Below are 19,089 nucleotides of genomic sequence, written 5' to 3'. Positions count from 1 at the left end.
TTTGATGGAACTAGTTTGGCAGTGAGTTTGCATGGATATGTAGAGCTGTTTGGGAGTATACCCTTTTCCCCCCTCATTACTCCCTTCCTCTGTGGGTGTGGCCATAAACATGGCTCCGTCCAGCAGCACAGTGGCCTGATAAACGCATGTACCACATCTATTATTGTAACAGGGCTGTGGTCAAGGGACGCTTCATTCATTTTCCTTTTCACCTTGAAGGATAGAACGTGATTCACTGCTGTTAAAAACATTAACACAACACATACGTAGTACACGGTACATACCTCCTCTGTTTTTTTTTTGTTTGAGAATTTTTGCATGCTTTTGTCTATATTTTTTAATCAGTAAGGAAAATTGGCAACATTATGGTTTTGACGAGTTTTAGGTCATTGTGTTTATCTGAAGCAGGTCATGCCGCAGGTTAAACGTTGCGCAAACCTGCTTCACAGATAAACTCGGCCAGCTACGACCTCTCTTTGAGCTTAGAGATTCATGCAGCATTACACTGTGACCTTAAAGTTATTGTATTAGTGTATACCACTGAAATGGCTAACATTTTCACCTATTGATTTTACTGTAAGTAGGGGTGTATTGTGCTTTCTGTAAAATTGAACAAAGTTGCTGAAAAACTTTTTTTTTCCCCACGTAAGACTGTTTATAATGTGTGCTTTGTTTATTTCCCATCTCTAATATTGTTTTTAATTATCCCCCTCCACAGATAAGTTCTGGTACTGCCGCCTGTCGCCCAATCACAAAGTCCTGCACTACGGAGATCTGGAGGAGAGCCCCCAGGGCGAAGTTCCCCACGACTCTCTGCAGGACAAGTGTGAGTACTCCACACTGCAGACACGACTCTCACACACAGCCCGGGCTGTCCCCAACTCTCAGGCACAGGCTGTCCCCAACTCTCACACACAGCCCGGGCTGTCCCCAACTCTCACACACAGCACAGACTGACTCCAGTTTACTTTGAGCTCTTAAATAACCGAGGAGTTTAAAAGGCTGACTAAAGATGAACGTTAGCACGATGCTATCAATACGATAACGGGCCGTGTCTTGCCACTGAACTGGTCTGACTGGGTGGAGGGAGCGGATTAAGTGGCCATTCACAGACTACTCCTTCACCACCAGTCTATTCATATAAACTGAGCAGTGTGTCATGTGACATGGCAGCAGCGTCATTGGCTCTCTGCAGCACGGTGCAGTGGCCTGCCTTTAAAATGCAGCACACCCACATGCTGGGTCAGAGCTATCTAACGTGGCTTCTTTCACTGTTCACACAATACAGCAGAGGCACATACGTACAACACAGAGAGGAGTAAACTAGGACAGGCAGAGTAGTACACAGTAAAAGTGGAAAGACCTGGATTTGTAAGCCAGAGGTCGAAGGCTCGAGAGTTTCAAGTGCCATGTACTGTACCAGCACTGCCATTGTACATTTCAGCAGGGCTCTTCAGCAGTAAACACCCGGCTGTATAATATAACTGTAAGCGGTCTAAGCTGTGTGTAAGGTGCCCTAGATTCAAGCGTCTGCTAAGCAAATTAATAACACAATTTAAAAAAAATAAACCGCCTTCATATCTCGCGTTTAATAGCACGCTGTCAGACGGGGCTCGCGTTCTATCGCGCTAAAATTAGCGGGCCCGTTAAAGGGAGCGATTAGCCAGCGGCGCGGCGCCGGCGCCGGGGGAACGCTCGGGCGTCTGACGGTTTCTGGTCTTCTCCTCACGCCCGCAGTGCCGGTGGCTGACATCAAAGCGGTGGTGACAGGGAAGGACTGCCCTCACATGAAGGAGAAGGGAGCACTCAAGCAGAACAAGGTGAGATCCGCCCTCCCCCCGCCTCCCCCCCCCCCACCCCCCTCCTTCACCTCCCTTTCGGGTCCCTCCGGCGGGCGAATGCGCGCGAAGCCTTCCGGAAAAATCCGCCTGTCTTGGCGCGATCTCTTGCCCGGCCGAACGCTGCCTTCGAACCCCGCCACAGAGTTTGCTGCGCTCGATTCGTCCGGCGCTCGACCACGCAGAATGAGGCGTTGGTAGTGATAGGCTGTGGGGTCCACGCTCTGCGTCCTGATTGGTGGGTGTGTGAGACTTGTGCAGGCAAAAGGGTGTTTTATCTAGTGGAAGCGAATCTGGCGCGCGCACGCTGGGCCAGCTGCTGCCTTCTGTCCCATCTCCCTGCCGGAGGAGATGCTTCATAAATCACTGTTCTTAGTCCTCCAGAGATGGCCCAGGGAAGGTCTAGGCCATTAGAGGTCTTATCCAGAGAGTCTAATGACCATGGAGGCCAGCGTCAGTGGTGGTATATTGTGCCAGGTAACAGAAAATAATAATGAATGATGACATTGCAGGGCTAAAGGAACAGGGTCTTCATTGTGTTGTTTATGCTGTATATAGTGCTTGGATCGGGGCCTCCTTGCAGGGCTGGCTGTGGTAAAGGAGAGGTGGGCATGGATATAGGGGGATGTAGGTGGGGTAATGGGGAGGTGGGTGGGGATGGAGGGAGCTGGGTAGGAGAGAGGAGGTGGTGGGGAGGAGAGAGGAAGAGGTGGGCAGCAATGGAGGGAGGTAGGGAGGGGAGGTGAAAGGTAGGCTGAAGTGGGTAGGGGAGAGGAGGTGGTGGGGAGGAGAGAGGAGCAGGTGAGGAGAAGAGAGGAGGAGGTGAATAGGAAAGAGGAGGAGGTGGGTAGGGGAGAGGAGGGGGTGGGGAGGACAGAGGAGGCTGGTAGGGAAGGGGGGGGGGTAGGGAAATGTCAGCCAGGGAAAAGAAGAGATGTGAGTGAATGAGTTCCCATGAGTGATTTTTTTTGATACAGCACATGATGTGTTTTGCTGTTCTGTAACTGATCTCAGTATCATTCGAATAAAACTTCTTTCCTTGAAATGTTGTTCAGTAACACCTTCATGACTATATGCCTTTACATCTAAGTGAATCATCATTTTTAATTATTTTTTTTTTTGGCCAAAGGACAGCCCACCCACACTCAAATTTAATATATAATATGACATGATTGCATGGTAAATACTCGAATAGCTCTGAAATCAGTCTTACGTGCAGTCTTTGGCACAGCCATTTAGTGCCATTGTGTCTTGTCTTTCGCCCAGTCTTGAGAATTACACTTAAGAAAGCGTACAATCTAATAATCAGTGACAGGTCCAGGACTGTGGAGAGCTTTCTCCCATGTTCAGCTAGCTTTCAGTCGCTATTCCCAACAGCCACTGTGGATAGCTGCGCAGTTTGGTGCGCATCGATACGCACTAGTCCTTGCTTTTACGGGTCTTTAGTGGGAAATGTGAGGTAAAGTCAGTTTAACGGCACACAGATGCTGGACACTGCCTGAACAGAACGTTGGGAAAGTTGCTATCACCGCAGTTCTTGCGGTATTTATAGCTGAAGGGCTCGACATCGCAATAAAAGCTTCCCGTAGCTTTTACGCACTCCTCAGCCCTGTCCTTAATGACAGCCGCCATTTTATGGCAAACCGGTCGTTTATTTTTGCCGTTTGACGCATGCCGCATTCGCGCCGTGTATGTGTTTGAAATACTGCGATTCTGCGGCGCTGCGGTTTCCTGGTGGACGTGTCACTTCCGTGCGGAGCGGAGCTTCGCAGCGACTCCGCGTGACGCTGAGCAGTCTATTTATAGGAGTTACTGTTTGCGAACACCTGCCTGGGTACACTGCTGTGGAGACAACCTTGGCCTCGGAGTCCCATCTCTTTGTGCCTACTGCCTTTAAAGGACACCAGGAAGTCGTGTGAAACGTAAACCAAGGGAAACAGGATTTGTTTGACCAACGAGGCATTTAGCTAATGCCCTGCGGGGCATATATTAATTTACTTCAGTGGTAGAGGCTGTCTTCCTGTATTTTTTTTTTAGTTTGCACATCCAGCACTGTCTCTGAATTTGATGTTCAAAATTAATAATTTTAAGCTTCAATTAGATGCTGCAGTAATAAGGTCAAGTATTTATAGACTGCCAGTTTGTTAATGTTTGTTAGCGTGGGGAATTAGCGGCATCACTGGTTGGCACGCAAGGAGCGCTCGAGTCACGGGCACTCATTTTAAGCAGGCCTCACCCAGGGGACCATATACGGCTAATAGCTCCGTAAATGGCCTCTGAATCCAAACTACTGTCTGAACGAAGTCAGCAAAGTGGAAGTGACACCTCACTCATGTGTTCAGCTCTGTAGCTCTCGCCCTAAACACTTTCACTGGAGAGGGGGTTCTGATAATGAAGGGTCACTGGAGCATTTAATTTACTGAAAATAGGCCAGCGAAGAAGGTTCAGTGGACCATGAGCTGAACTCTAAATTACAAAACCTTCTGATTTAAGACGGCCATTATACAAGGATTACACCTGATGGCAAGTGAATTGACTGTAAATGTAATGCAGTTCCTGTCACGTCTTATTTTTTATGTTTGGTGTGTGTATATTTCTTTTTTTTTTTAACTGTCCAAAAAAAGGTTCCAAAATAAAATGCTTGCAAATGGTCTTACGGTCGATGCTCACGTGGTTGTTAAGTCTGCAGCCGGAAAAGTATCTTGGTATGAGGTGAAGGTTCAGGTAGCATGGTTGAGGGTAGCTGGCATGACATACTGCTGACTAAAGTAGTGTTTCAGGCTGTGTTTATCCAACTATGTTTTATGACTTTATATCCCAGCACAAAGAGCATATGGCCTATAGCCCATCTGGCTTTTATTTTGCGGCAGGGAATATTACGTATATAAATATATTGTAATAAGGGATTGTACCTCAGTCAATTACTGAGTAATTCATTATTTAATTGTTTTTTTTGTTGTTTTTTTTTTACATAACTACTGGAATAAACTCTACTCACTTTGCCTTGTTCTGCGATGTAAATCGATCAGTCATAACTTTTATAACGTTTCTGTGATGTGGACAAGCTCAGGCCCAGCATTGCTGTGCTCCTGTTTTCGTCCCACCTGTGCTGGGTGTGAGGTATTGTATGCTTATCGAGCCGCACCCCTCCCCTCCCCCCCCTCCTCCCGGCTTGACGACTTCCCAGCACTCCCCAGGGTGTCCGCGACGCACTGCGTCATTCCAGTGCGAGTGCGAGCGTGCTCCCTGCTTCGCGGGACACGTCGGCCAATCAGCCGAAGCCTCGCGCCGCGGCGGATGCCGGCCGCCCCCCCCCCGGAGCTCTCGGCTTCCTCCCGCCGTTTCCACGCTCCCCGCGGGGGGCTGCGATTGGACGGGCGGGCGCGATGGCGGCGGACGCCGCGTGCCATCTGGTGTTTCATTTCTCCGGGAGGAGGAAGCGGCGGGCGGGAAGAGAGGAGCTGACGGTGTGAATCTGTCTTTGCAGGAAGTGCTGGAGCTGGCGTTCTCCGTGCTCTACGAGTCGGACGAGTATTTAAACTTCATCGCCCCCGACAAGCACGAGGTACGGTTTCGTCATTTCCCCTTCACTGGGGGAGCGCAAAGTGCTGAAAATACCACCGTCGCAATGTGCAAAATGTTCCAGAATAAATATTGCGGTTCTCTGCTTTGCCTCTGTAATATCGGTATTTGATGGTGAACAATTTGATGGTGTGAACAAAATGGTGTGAATGAACCGGTGATCAATTTGTTAAGATAATTTTGCCTATAAATAGATATTGAATACCAGAGTCTATTGGCGATATAGGTAGGGATTCAGTCTACATTTGTCCTTGACTAACAGCTGAAAGCAAGAATTCTTTGTATTTTTCACAAACACAGTCTGGCGAGTTGAGCAATCACCAACACTAGCTCACCAAATTGAGTTTGTGAAGTAAGTATAATGCGTGCATTTATTTGTAAGTCAAAGCTAAGGACAAATGTTGATTGAATACAGTCCACAATCTTGCCTTTGTTCTAATTAGTATTTTAATCAGTTAGAGCCAGTGATTGCCTGTACCTTAATGATTTGTTGCTCTAGTTGGGTGTTGGTTGAGAGGAGTCTCAAACTCTAAGTCTCTAAAATAAAAGCAGAGACAGATTCAGTGGTTTTTCAGTGCAGTGGAGTAAGTCATTTCCATGTTGTCTTTCAGTACTGTGTGTGGACAGACGGTCTTAACGCGCTCCTGGGAAAGGAGATGACGAGCGAGTTCACCAAGAACGACCTGGACGTTCTTCTCACCATGGAGATGAAGCTCCGCCTCCTGGACCTCGAGAACATTCAGATTCCCGAGGCTCCGCCCCCCATTCCCAAAGAGCCTAGCAACTATGACTTTGTTTACGACTGCAACTAACTACCAACTGGACCAATCGTTTCTTACTCATACTGGAAAGAACTTTTGACGGTGAAAAAAGAGAGAGGGAAAAAAAATAAGGATCTGTCAAACTTTTTTGTTTTTCTTGCTATACTTGCTAAACTTACTTTTTTAAGGTGTATTTTAATGTATTTGCAGCACTTAATGACTTGCCTGCGAGGCCTTCTTAACTTGTCATGTCCCATTGCCCACTGATGTCTTGCAAGGCCAGTTAGCAAGAAGCCAAGATGTGCTCAACGATCATGACACGCGCTTCGTCACGGCAACACTTAGGTAACCTGCTGAAGGAGGACCAAGACCAGACTAGTTCCACACGTCCTTTACGGTTTTGTTTTGAGTTTGCTGTAGAATATTTCTTTATAGAAGTCATTTTCCCCCGTTTTATTTTAATGTTGTTTTGTTTTTTTGGGTGGTTGTGTGAGAGGGGGTGGATGCAGTATCCTGTTATTGTTTTCACACCTCCAGTTTTTAATGTTTTTGCACTGTAGCGACAAACATCTCATATTCTGACACGCGGCAGCTATGTCTCCATCATGAAAGGAAAAAAAATACACTCCATTTTCAACGGTTTACTGAAACCTCACCCCTGCTCCACTTCCTGTAAACTGCTAAATGAAGTGGACCCTCCTTGACCTGCCAATATCGCGCACTGAAGCCGCCTCTTGATATTTTGTTTAATTAACGAATTGCTTGAGCTTAGCTTTCACAACTTTCAAAAATAGCCATGCTGATTCACCTGCAGTATATGCGTGTGAATTCACCAACACTCCTCCCCCCACTCCTCCCCCCCAACCCAGCCTGAAATCCAGTTGGGCTCCGTCATGTTAGCTGTAATATTCCAAAGCAATATTTGGCTTGTATCGTAAGCTGCTGTATCTTTAGTAATGTCTGTGAAGCTGCCAAGTAGTCAGTATTACCACATTGTTTGAGTGTTAATTAAGGGAAGGTATTTTTCTGAACTCTCCACCAATCTGGAAACAAGTGTAAATTTAATTTAAAAAAATAAACATGGCTGTTACTTATCTTACTGTTTACCCTTTTTGACCCACTCAAATGTTTGTTCTCGGTTTAAATGCCCTAAACCCTGCAGTTTACATTGAAAAAAAAAAAAAGAATAAAATTAACCTTTGTTTTTGCATTTCCTGTGTACTCGCATTGCACACGTCCACGCCTGGTAGTGTGAGTCCTTTAAAGCTTTAAATACTGCGGAGTCTGTTGTTGCCATCTGTACGTCCGGACCAGTGGAGTTGCTTGAAAACATTCCCCCTCTGTAGCGAGTTCGGTTGAGCACTGCACTTTGTGTTCCAAGTGAATGAATAAACTTGTGTTAGATTATACAAAGGTCTCCACAGACTTTATAATTGAACGAATAGTCAACGGTTGGACTAAGATTACTCAGTTGTCCTGTAGCCTATGACATATTTAAAAACAACAAACCATTGTAGTATGTTAGAATATGTTCATGATTATAGGTTTGTGTTGGTATGCACAACAATATTGGGGTCACAATTGAAACAAACTTAGTTGATGCACTGCTGATGCTGTAAATTAAATGAAAATGTCATTCTCAAAAAGTAGCCTAATCATAGTCATCTGAACTTCAGTGTATCACTCGAGCTCACAAGTAAAGCTATAGAGATGTTCAGTAGCTCGCTATGCTGTCTGCTGCCATGAATGTGTAAACCTGGTTGCATTTTGCGTTTGTGCCATAATGAGACGTATCTGCATCAGCCAGTGCGGCCAGACAAATGTTGTTCGTTGATGTCAGCCTCAGAATTTCCATGGACACCTAGATAAAACCGCTATATTCATGATACAGTACAGTCGATAGTAACTTGCCTTACTCTGACAGTGAAGCTGCAGGATGACTTGTGAGCATTGCTTTCTGTCAAGCATAATCCTTTTTTTTTTTGGTATAATTATGGCGAATTAGTTAATCACTAAATTACACATACCACACGCATAATAAATTATGTAGAATTACATTAACACATACATCTTGTATGTACGACATTGCAGTGAATCACATTTTTGTTTTTTTAACGTTTTTTTTTTTAATTCAATTAGAACACATTTATTTATGGAGTGGTTATCTAACACCAAGTGTTGAGGCCTCCCAGCAGACCTACCTATTCCAGCTGCGGGGAAACCCCAGAGGGATTCGTTGGGAACAGCAGCAGAATGTGACGTCTGCGCACCATTCTGGGGACGTTCGGCGGGGTGGGCAGCCGTTGGACTGGCCCTCTCGTTGGAGAGCGATTGGCTGTGGAGCGTCAGGCTCGCGGGTGTGCCTCTCTATTACACGCTCGAGCGTTTACGAGCGCCGGATTGCTCCTTAACGCACAAGCGAGAGCGATCTGTTCCCCCCACAGTCCATAGTGCAGAGTTTAAGAGCCGGTCTTCCATTCCGTGCCCTACAGTGCATCCGTCTACCATTCTGAGCCATTTCATGCACAAACCCTACCGTCCTGAAAACTCTCATAAACACACACACACACACACACTTTTAAAGAAAGTTTGGAAATGTAAATAATAATCAGCATCATTCAGTACACACAAGTGTAGTTTACATGTACCACCTTTACATCATTTTATAATTTATTATAAACATGAAACAAGGCTCAGTGTAAACATTTGCATTTCAGAATATGGATGCTTAGACAAAGGTTAGACAAAGGCAGACAGTGCATACATCAACAGATACGCTGTCTTTGGCTCAAAACCTGAAGACGAATCAAACTTCGCAATCAGGACTTATGTGTTGACTGTGCTCTGTGGATACCAGAGCCAAGACTGACAGCTTCATCAATATAAAGCTCAAAAAATAAAATAACATTCAATATCCCAAGGCAGCATTACTTACCTGCCCTGCCAGTGAAGTCAAACTGAGATATTACGGGGATCAGATAGAAGTGTATGCCTGAAGTAATGCTTTTTTTTTTTAATTAACAAAACTAATAACGTACACACGTATTACTACAAGCCACCTGTCCATCAGATCACAAGTGTTGCATTAGTCCATCTTATCAATTTAATAGAAAATGCTTTATACAGTTATCATGATTTCTCCTTTTAGGCCAAAATAATAAAAATCGTACTAGTTGGCTTTTCAGTCCTACATGTCAAAATTGAAAAGCTCAGAGATGACAATACTAAGACCAGAACAAGTAGATATAGTCAGAAGAGGCAGAGGCAGACTGCTGACGCAAGAGCAAGAATGTATGAGCCATTTTATACCTGTGGGCTATTATATAAATAATATAATGCCCCACAGGTGTATATATTCCTCAGAAAACTCTCGTAAGCCTTTTTAAAAACTCCACCATTCGCCTCCATCATTAGTCTTAATTGGCTTGTCGGTCTGGCGTGGCAGATGCTGAGTCTCTGCATTCCGACAGACAGCTTCTCCAACAGGCGTGCTTATAAAGAACGCGAGATCTGCCCGGACGGCTTGCTTCAAGGAATTCATGTCCGTTGACGGCCGTCAAACAAAACCCTCCGCTATTTATGGAAGCGGCGTGTCACAGGGTTCGTTTGTGAACGACAAGGCTGCTCCGCCGGCGTAGCGCCCGGCGCTGATTAAATCCCACTTCCCGACCCCCCCGAGCCGGGGGGAATTTTCGTTCGCCCCGTCGCAGGTCACGTGACCCGCGTGGTGTCTGTCGCCCTCCGAAGGGGTGCCAGACCCCGGTCTGGTGGAAGTGTGAACGCCCGTTCTGTTCCCCCCCCCCCCCCGGCTTTACCTTCCATTTAGTGTTGCGCGCCGTTGTCACACTGGCTCATTGTTGAGCCGCGAAACCCCCCTGTGGTTCGTACAGCCACATTCAAAAAGCTGTCAGTTTTCTTTTTTTTTTTTATGTGACACAAAGGGAATGCTATTTCTGGAACGGTGCGGTGACACTCTTTCATCTATTCTCAAGCTCAGGAAGAGAGAGAATAGAATAATTGGTCATTCTCCTTTGAAGTCGTGCGGCGCATGTCAGCGGCCATGACTTGCAAAGATCCGCTCCGCTGCTAAGAAACGACCAGTAAAAAAGCCAAAAATAGGAGCTGTGTTTGTGTTGTCATCACTGTAACTTTTCCCTGGCAAATAAAAACACCCTCCATCACATCGTCTGCTTAACAGAATTTTTTTTCATACCTCCAGTAATGCCGTAGCCCACATTTCGCTAATGATCCATTTATGCAGCGCTTCACAAATAGTAGTCAACAGCAGCGCCGCACGTGGGATCGAAACCTACAGCGATCTGCCCACGAGCGCGGTCGACGAACTTCAGCCAGGCAAGCGGCATCGGCTCGGCACGCCGGCCTTTTTGCGTCCGTCGGCCGAGCTGCCGCAGTGAAGTCAGCCGTTCCGCTGCCCCCGCACGGCAGGCTCAAATTCAGCGCTGGGGATGCTTGCGCTAATGCGTCGCCCCTGACCAAGCGCCATTTACTCCCCCCCCCCCCACCCCCCCCTCCGCCAAACCCCCCCACCCCCCTATCCCCACATTCATCCGGTTCATTGGCCCGAGCAGGCCCGGTCTCTTAAGCCAATTACCCGGCCTGTCTCTGTCCGGCGCGAGTTTATTATTCGGTCATTACGGAGGAACGGGGAGATCGCCTCCTCGCCGGCCGCGCCTTGTTTCTGCAGCCGAGCCGGGTCAGCGCCCCGCACCGTTAATCGGGCCCCGGGGAGCAGGACCGGGCCCATTAAGCCTCGCCCGGCGCTCCTCTAACGATCCGATCCGCTCCGGCGCCCCGGGGTTCGCGAGCGGCCGGCGCTGCGGCTGAGAGCGGTCACGACGCCTCACACAGCGCACGCTCTCTCAAGGCACTCAGGAACATAACAGCACAACAGGAACATGCAAAATGCCTTATTCTTTTTTTCTTTTTTTTAAATCATTTTTTATTATGAACTATTTACATGGGGGCGACAAAAAAGGGGACAGGTACCCAAAACACTCCATACATATACAAGCAATCCAGAGAAAGGAACAAAAAATGAAATAAATAATTTTCCAAAATGCCTTATTCTGCCTATAGTTATCTATGCCATTCTTTTCATGGAGGTGAAACAGATTATGGGTCAGATTATGGTTTTGTTTTTAGAATCACTGCGGATTTGAGCTCCAATCTGGTAGATGAGCAGCGCTGTCGGTCACGCGGGGATCAGGAGCTCCTGATCTGACAGGCCGTCCATTACACGGGCCCGGCTAGTGCTCTGCAGGCTGATGCGCTGAACATGCTGGTCCAGGCCATGTCAGCAGTTTGGTGGAGGAACTGCCAGCTCAATGATTTCAGCTGTGAATGGTTGGGCACGGATTCAGTAATTGCTACCTCAGATTAACCGATGCAGCAATATTTACAAAACGTGGGTGCCACACTGCAAAATAATAATGCTTTTTATCATTTTATTATATTTTCATTTAGAATTTACAGTCATTTTTATATGCCTGTTCTAGGAAAATGTTTATTTCTTTCTCCAATCATCAGTGGTTGTAGACCATTTTCATTATATATCTATGTAGTTATTGGACACTATTGTTTCATGAGCATATAATACTGTATGATGGTTGAATGCTATAGCATGGTTACTGTCTGAAATACAACAGCATAAAAGCATATTTTTACACATTCTAAGCTGAAAAACAGGTTTTGGTATAGATGGACTTTTGCTGCGAATTGGCCTGTTCTGAATAAGTTCTGAATAAATCACCCAAATGAAAAATCCCTCAGAAATCAATTATCTATTTGCAGGTGTTGTAAATGCAGCACTCATGCAGATGGTTTAATGTTGTATGGAATGATTACTATTTTGGTCAGCAATCCACATAATTACACTGTACAGTAGGTCCGTAAATTCTGCTATTGGTATAAGCACAGCTAAGGCATACACACCTATAAAATGAGCAAAAGTTTCTCAGCATTTTACCTCAGAAAACGCAACTGAAATAGAGAATTTTTAAAAGTGACCAAGTATAACATGCACGCATAAATCCCTATCTTCTTTAACCCCTTCTGTAGCACCCCCTTTTTAACATAAAATGACGTACACAAAATAAAATGGATACTATTCTTTAACTCTTCTGACTACAGGCATAATCCTGGTCTTTACTGAAAGGTAACTCTTTGTGAATTTTTTTTTTCTTGGATGTTTGAGTCAGAATCACTCTAAATATTACTGATAGAAAGTGACAGAAGCTCAAACACCAACACCGTCAAAGATTATTTGTTTTTGGCTGGACCACAGCAGCGGGGCCAGCCCTACAAACGCGAATGTCTGTGACTGATAAAGTGACTGATTGACTGAGTGATGAAGTTACACCATTGGTCGGCCGAATCACGTGTGGTAGGTCCAGCCATATGCTAGGTTTCCTAATCCTTGTTTTTTGAGTGGATACAGATGCCTGTGGTTGTTCCTGGTGGGCTTAGAAACACAATGGAGCCACAGCCACAACACTGGACACATTTGAATACAATATCACCAAAAAATAAGCATTCTGCATTGTTTTTTCTAAGCTATGTCTAGGCAGGTTTCCCAAAAGGCCATTTTGAAACTCCAAAAGGACACTTGGTAGCCAAATGATATCTTGGATATTTAGAAGTGTAAAATACTGTATATTGTACATTATATGCTTGCGGAAGATGAGTGAGCAAATGAGTTCACTTTCCCCCTGCCTGTCTTCTTCATCTCCAATTCCCCTGTTGCAAGTGATATGAAGTGGTATAAACTGCATCATTTATGTATTTTTTATAGTTTGCCTTTTTCTTTGAAGAATTTCAGTTATAAGTCTGCCTTTTGCTCCTCAGGGAGTCTTTTGCCAGAGAATGTATGGGAGCAGGAAGCTAAGGCATACTGGGTCTGAGGACATAGCCTGTGTTAGCCTAGCATTTGTTTTGTTTCCCTTATTCTTTCCTCCTTCTTTTTTTGCCAGTTTCTTATTTGCGTTTCGTAGTGAGCGCTAATGTACATATCCTGCACTAGATTCTTTTTATTTTGCACTTTTTAAATTATTTTTTTTTAAAACCCATCACAGGAATTCTCCATGTGCTCTTTAACATCATCCAGCCCTGAGCAATACTTAACAGCTGGATTTCCAAAAATGTATATAAGGTGAGGACGCCTCAAGCTTGTTTTGCCACCCCACATGTTACAAAACAAGGACAAACACTGACATCATAAAATAGTTTATAGAGATAGAACCATGGGCTTTAAGACTTTTAAACAACACATCACATGCCCGGATTGATTGAAAATTTCACTGTAAAAAAAAAACCAGAATGAATGCAAATAAACCCACTCCTGCCTGAATACAGGTCGTGCGACTTAAGGGGTTAACAGCAGTAACATCTACAAAAGCAATACTACTGTCTGCACTTCCAGCCAAGCAAAGCTAAATCCAAGTTATTGACATTGAAATCATTCAGATTTACATTTAGAAGACTTTGTGCTACATGTTCTGCAATAAACAACAATGTTATCAGTTTCTGGAAAACAATAATGTAAAAAGAAAGCTTTTTCATTCCATACAGAATGGCCATAACTTTTATGATATTGTAATTCAAACTGTGAAATCTGTCTTTGTGGTTGGTGTAATTTAATGTAGAACTCTAGATACATTGAATTTACTGTGATAATACCTGTATGCAACCCTGCAACGACTTTGAAAAAGTGAATACGACCGACCCACATGTCCTGTGTTTAAGGCTATAATTTTCGCAAAGGACTTTTCATTTAATGTCACAGCCAGGAACTTTGGAATTAGTAATATCACAAGGAAATATGTATGTTGAATTAGCAGTTTTTTCCCTGTTAAGTTTGTCTACTGATTGTTAATGTTCATGTTATAGATTGACCTCATTGAATATAGATCACAAAATACGAGGCTGTCATGGTTTTGGCTGATGCCACCATTTCTTTTCCTTCTGCGCCTTTTCTTCAGTTATTACGGCCATTGGTTTTTTTATGCGCCTTTTCTTTAGTTATTACGGCCATTGAGTTGATTGAATTATACACGTGCAAATTTTCTTTTTACAATTTGCACCTGTTGGCGTTCTATTTAAACCCCAAGCAAGCTGATAAGCTTTGCTTCAGTGTCACTTATGTTGCACGAGAGTCGGTATTCTGTCAAGCGAGGTAAAGGTAAAAAAGGTGTAAAGGTAAAGGATTGAGTTGCGATATTGGATTGTTGTGGCTATAAAATTAGCACAACAGTCTTTAGCTTTTTTAGATTGTTGGCAACAAGTTAGTGCCACAATCTAAGCTCAGTATTCTTTCTTTAGGGTGTTACTTTTTCAGCCTCAGTTCGAGGTCTGTTTTCTTTGAGTTGCCCCGTTTTTGTTTTATTTTCATACTCCTTAAGCTTTAGTTTTTTTTTTTTTTTTTTTACCCAGTACGTGGGTTGTGTAGAGCTTTTCTTTGGGATACTCTCCCTAAGGAGTATTGTTTTCCTTTCCCTTGTCTCTTGAGACTTTGTGGCTATTTTACCTCTGGTTAATAGCTTAAAGAACCCCCTGTTCAGTCGCGGTTGGTCTCCCAAAACTCCCACTCCCTCAGAGGCCTCATATAATTTGTATTTACAGCAATGGGACCGCCAATTATGTGAGTGGATATCGTGGCTAGATCTTGGGGAGCATTTTATCATTGGTTTTTTTTGAGTAGAATATGACCGGAAATGTGTGGATACTCAATACAAGTGGATACTCAGTGTGATACCTTTGTTTAACAGGAAACAAGTGCATGCTGTATAGTAGTTTATAAATGGGATATAATATAGTTAAAGATGGTGATTATTGTTAATGAGCTACAATATAACACACAAGGAGGGGAAGAGGTAGTGGGGGGGACCAAAAAATAGTAGTGGCAGCAGTCTGATATTAACTTAACCACAAACGCATAACTGGGCATATGTATAAAATTGAAAGGAAAAGTTTGAGTCAATGATCTTTAGTTTTGAAAAAATCCCTATGCAATGCAGGCCTATACATTTAGTTCAACATTAAGAAAAATGAAGTTGTACTCAAGAAAATAATGTGGTCCTTAAGTATTTGGACAGTGACACAATTTTTGTTGTTTTGGTTCTGTACTCCGGCACATGAAACAATATGTGGCTAGAGTGCCGACTGTCAGCTTTCATTTGAAAGTATTTACATCCATATTCAGTGATCAGTTTCAGAATCACAGTCCTTTTCATACATACTGTAGCCTCCCCATTGTAGGGAACCAAAAGAAATTGGACAGTTGTCTGCTCATCTGAGCCAAAACAACAAAAAATGTGCTACAGTGTGTTATATACAATGTGGTACTTAGGGACCACACTGTATATAATAACACACTGTAGCATACAAAGGATGAAGAAAGCCTGTGAAGCGTATGGAAGAGGAGTTGGGGTGTCATCGCCGATGCCTTAAGCTTAAATTCGAAACGAGCGCATGGGCTAAGCGACCGTGAGCGGCTGCAAGTTGGAGTGGGATTCAAAGGGGGGAAGGAAAGGAAGGACGGCTTTTGAATTATTCAGGAGCTCTCGCTCACCTCAGGGGGCAGCGAAGAAAGGCGTAAACGCAGCAGCCGCGTCCTCGCCCGCGAGCGCGGGCAGAGCTGGCCCCGATGGAAGCGCCTGGCTTCTAAATAATAACTTATTTCGAGTAAGTTCGGCCGTGGGCGGTACACAAACGATCGAGGCTCTGAAATTCATATCGGGAAGCGGTGCAGTAATCAAATCAGATTAGAGATTCTCCTGCAGAGTTTTTTTTCTCCCCCTCACCACATTGCTCAGTGTCAGCATGGATTCGCATGACTGCATTCATAAACCCCTACCGTCTAGTATCTGAGACAGCGGGATGGCAGGGTATGTTTAAATCATGGTAGACTGCGAATACTCAAGTGGTACTTTTTCCACAAATAATGGATATTAACCCATGGTACATAGTTAAGAAACACCCATAGCAGGGTCGTCCTCTTGAATGAATCCTGGGAAGATGGTAAGAGTGAAAGTTAGAGGTATCAAATTAGTATCCCTAGAGTTGCTTCCTTTAATGCAGAGGTGGTCAGTATTTAGTATGCAGCCAGGGGTTCTTTCATAATTGTTTTGCGAAGCTGTGGTCACTGTTTAATTGGTAAGGGATTCTTTCTGTGCGGAGTTCAGATGTGGGAACATTCAGTTCAAAAACCACAGGAGACAGGAGTTTACCAGTAAATAGAGGCAATTATATTCCACTATAGATGATGCTTAAGGGAGGACAATCTGATAAATCACCTTCCTTGTGCTCAAATTTTTAATTACATACAAGGTATTTTTCTTGCTTAAAGAGATAGATGCTCTAGAAGTAATTTTCCATGCAACAAACATTGAATGAATCAATGGATCAAAAAGTACCTGCAATTGTATGCAAAATCTCATAATTTATATGGTATTAAAATGTCTCCATATTACTGGGCTTCTGGTCCATACATAATGTATTTATTTATTTTATTTTACCTTTATTTACCCAGGGTAGGTTCACTGAGCATGGATGCTCATTTGCAGGAATGCCCTGCTTCACGCTCATACACATTCACACCTGGGAGCTGACCAGTACAGCCACAATCCTCTATTGTTGGCCACTGAGCAGCTCCACATAAATGGACATGTCACTGTCAAAATTTTCAGTGCACTGCACATTGTAGCCTACATCAGATTAGCTTTTAATAGTGCTTGTATATATTTGCAGCTATGATTATTTACATAATTACTTTTGATAAATATTCTGCTATATCAGCAACTTCAGTAGTTAATTTTTTTTGTTAATCCCCTGAATTGTGAGGATAGCACATCTACAAAGAAACTGATGCACAGTATTCCATGAGATGCTTTTAAGCCTGAACTGAACAGTTGTCCCTGTATGGTTGTAATATACGAACCATGAAATGTTGCATTTTGAGCCCCAGGAAATGTTCTGAAGTGCTTTTCCATTATTATTGTTGAGTGGTATTGAATTTTTGCATGGACAAATTCTCTTGGGAATTCTCCCTGTGGGTTCCACTTTTAAGGGGGGTAGTGTGAGTCAATATGTTTTAAATGGATAAATGCCTTTTGAGATCATGCCCATTGACATTCTTGGGAGAGTATCATCATCATCTCTCACTGGTTAAAACAATAAAAGCACTCACTGTGCTTACAAATGGAATCAATTGTCCATCTGCAGCAATCCTACTGTTTGGACGATCGATTCATTTCCTTCCATACGCACAGTTCGTCATTAATGACTGAGGTGATGAAACTTAGTTCACTTTATAGTGAGAGGGAAGTGTACACACTGCACACGCAATGCAAGGGCTGTACCGGAAAGTTCATTTCTGGTCTATTTATATAGGGTGTGGGGACTATGGTTGGCACGTGGCACTCCAAACTGAGACACCGTGTGGAGTGCAATGGTGAGTCCCATGGCTTGGATCAAATCTGAATCTTGCCGATACCAAAAGTAGCCAGGATTCCCATGGGGTGACACGTAATCAACCACAGCCCAAGGAGGGAGAGATTCATTTCACAGGGTAACTCTGTGGCCATGGCCATCATGACAGGAGTCATAATTCACTGGGTGACTCCACTCATCAGTCAGAAAACCCACAACACAGCATGACAATTAAAGATTGGATGGATGATAAGAGTACAGGCAAGCATGATGCCACTCACAATGTAGAAACACTGAGCTCTCAAAGGCTCCTCTTCTTGTGAGAATGTAGTCCTTGCAGGCTCAGTCGTTGGACTTCTCCACATAAAGAAGCTAAAGTAAGTTGGGCGTGTGTGGGAGGATGCGCACGCTAGCATGCAATGTCCCAAACTGGATGTTGCAGTGATGGGAGGAATTTACAGGACAATTGGAATTTTGGGAAATAAAATAATTGGGATAAAAGGGGTGTTTGTCATAGAAAAAAGAATTCACTTGTGAGTTCCAGAGCTACTGTGGTTCACAGCACATAACTGTGGCAGACATCTTGGAATGACACTAATGCAGGCTTCCAGTATTTCTTTCTTCCTCCCCTTCTTATTCAATTTGAACTCAAGCAGTGCTTTTGCTCTCCTCGGCGTTTGAACAGAGTTGTTTCAGAAGACGTCAAGCCGCATTCCTCAGCAGCTAAATCAAATGTCGAAAGCTGCATCTACAGAGCGGGAAGCAAACAAAGGCTTACTTTTCATAGCTTTCAACCGTCTGTGGTAGATAATTATTTATTTTCTCTTTCTGGTGAAGGACAAAATGACCTCAGCCTCAGGTGTTTGTCACAGGGAAAATGTTTTTATTACATTTTATATTTTAATATCAGCAAAATGCGAGGAAATTGTTTACTTTGCTGGAGAACTGCACGGCTGTACATACAGTAATGGAATTAGCTGCTAATTACAAAATCGCCGCACTGAGAAACTGAAAGAGCGGCAGCCATCTCTCTGTCACACCACCAGCCTCCGCGCTACCAGGAGGAAGTGTGCTGTGGACGCAAATCAGTGAGCTCCTGGACCACATGCTGTTTCGATGGGAGGCTGAATCTCCTCACACACTGCATACCTGCCTGTTGGTTAGGAAAGCAGTAAGGTCCAGGAGGGAGCGTGTGAGAGCATGGGGCTGACGGCTCCGGCACGGCCGGGCCTAAAACAGAGTAGAGACGGGTCTGGCTGCTGTCAGACGGCCGCGGGTTGATTTATCTTCCCATTCATCGCCCTAAAGGCAAGAGCGAACTCAAGGATACCCGATTCATTACGTCTTCACGCTGTCGTAGATTCCACACGTTCGTTTTCCTTCTCAGTGTTAAGACTGTACTTTGTGCCCTTAATGAAAACACACACGTATTTCATTTTATAAGCTGTCCGGATAAGACTGTC

General features: G+C 44.2%; 1 protein-coding gene across 8 annotated transcripts in view; it reads left to right on the top strand.

The window, feature by feature from the left end:
- elmo1 (engulfment and cell motility 1 (ced-12 homolog, C. elegans)) overlaps positions 1-7,391 on the top strand; it is a 117,021-nt gene extending 109,630 nt beyond the window's left edge. For all 8 annotated transcript variants that reach the window (XM_064348301.1, XM_064348299.1, XM_064348300.1 and 5 more), the window contains 4 exons: positions 719-826; positions 1,738-1,820; positions 5,326-5,403; positions 6,032-7,391. In XM_064348301.1, coding sequence (XP_064204371.1) covers positions 719-826; positions 1,738-1,820; positions 5,326-5,403; positions 6,032-6,232 — 470 coding nt within the window. In that variant the 3' untranslated portion in view covers positions 6,233-7,391. The remainder of the gene's footprint in view (positions 1-718; positions 827-1,737; positions 1,821-5,325; positions 5,404-6,031) is intronic.
- The last annotated feature ends 11,698 nt before the right edge of the window (positions 7,392-19,089 follow it).

The sequence above is a fragment of the Anguilla rostrata genome, chromosome 8 (genome assembly GCF_018555375.3).
Source record: "Anguilla rostrata isolate EN2019 chromosome 8, ASM1855537v3, whole genome shotgun sequence".
Lineage (NCBI taxonomy): Eukaryota > Metazoa > Chordata > Actinopteri > Anguilliformes > Anguillidae > Anguilla > Anguilla rostrata.
Note: the sequence above shows the minus strand (reverse complement) of the source record. Positions and strands in the feature narration are given on the sequence as shown.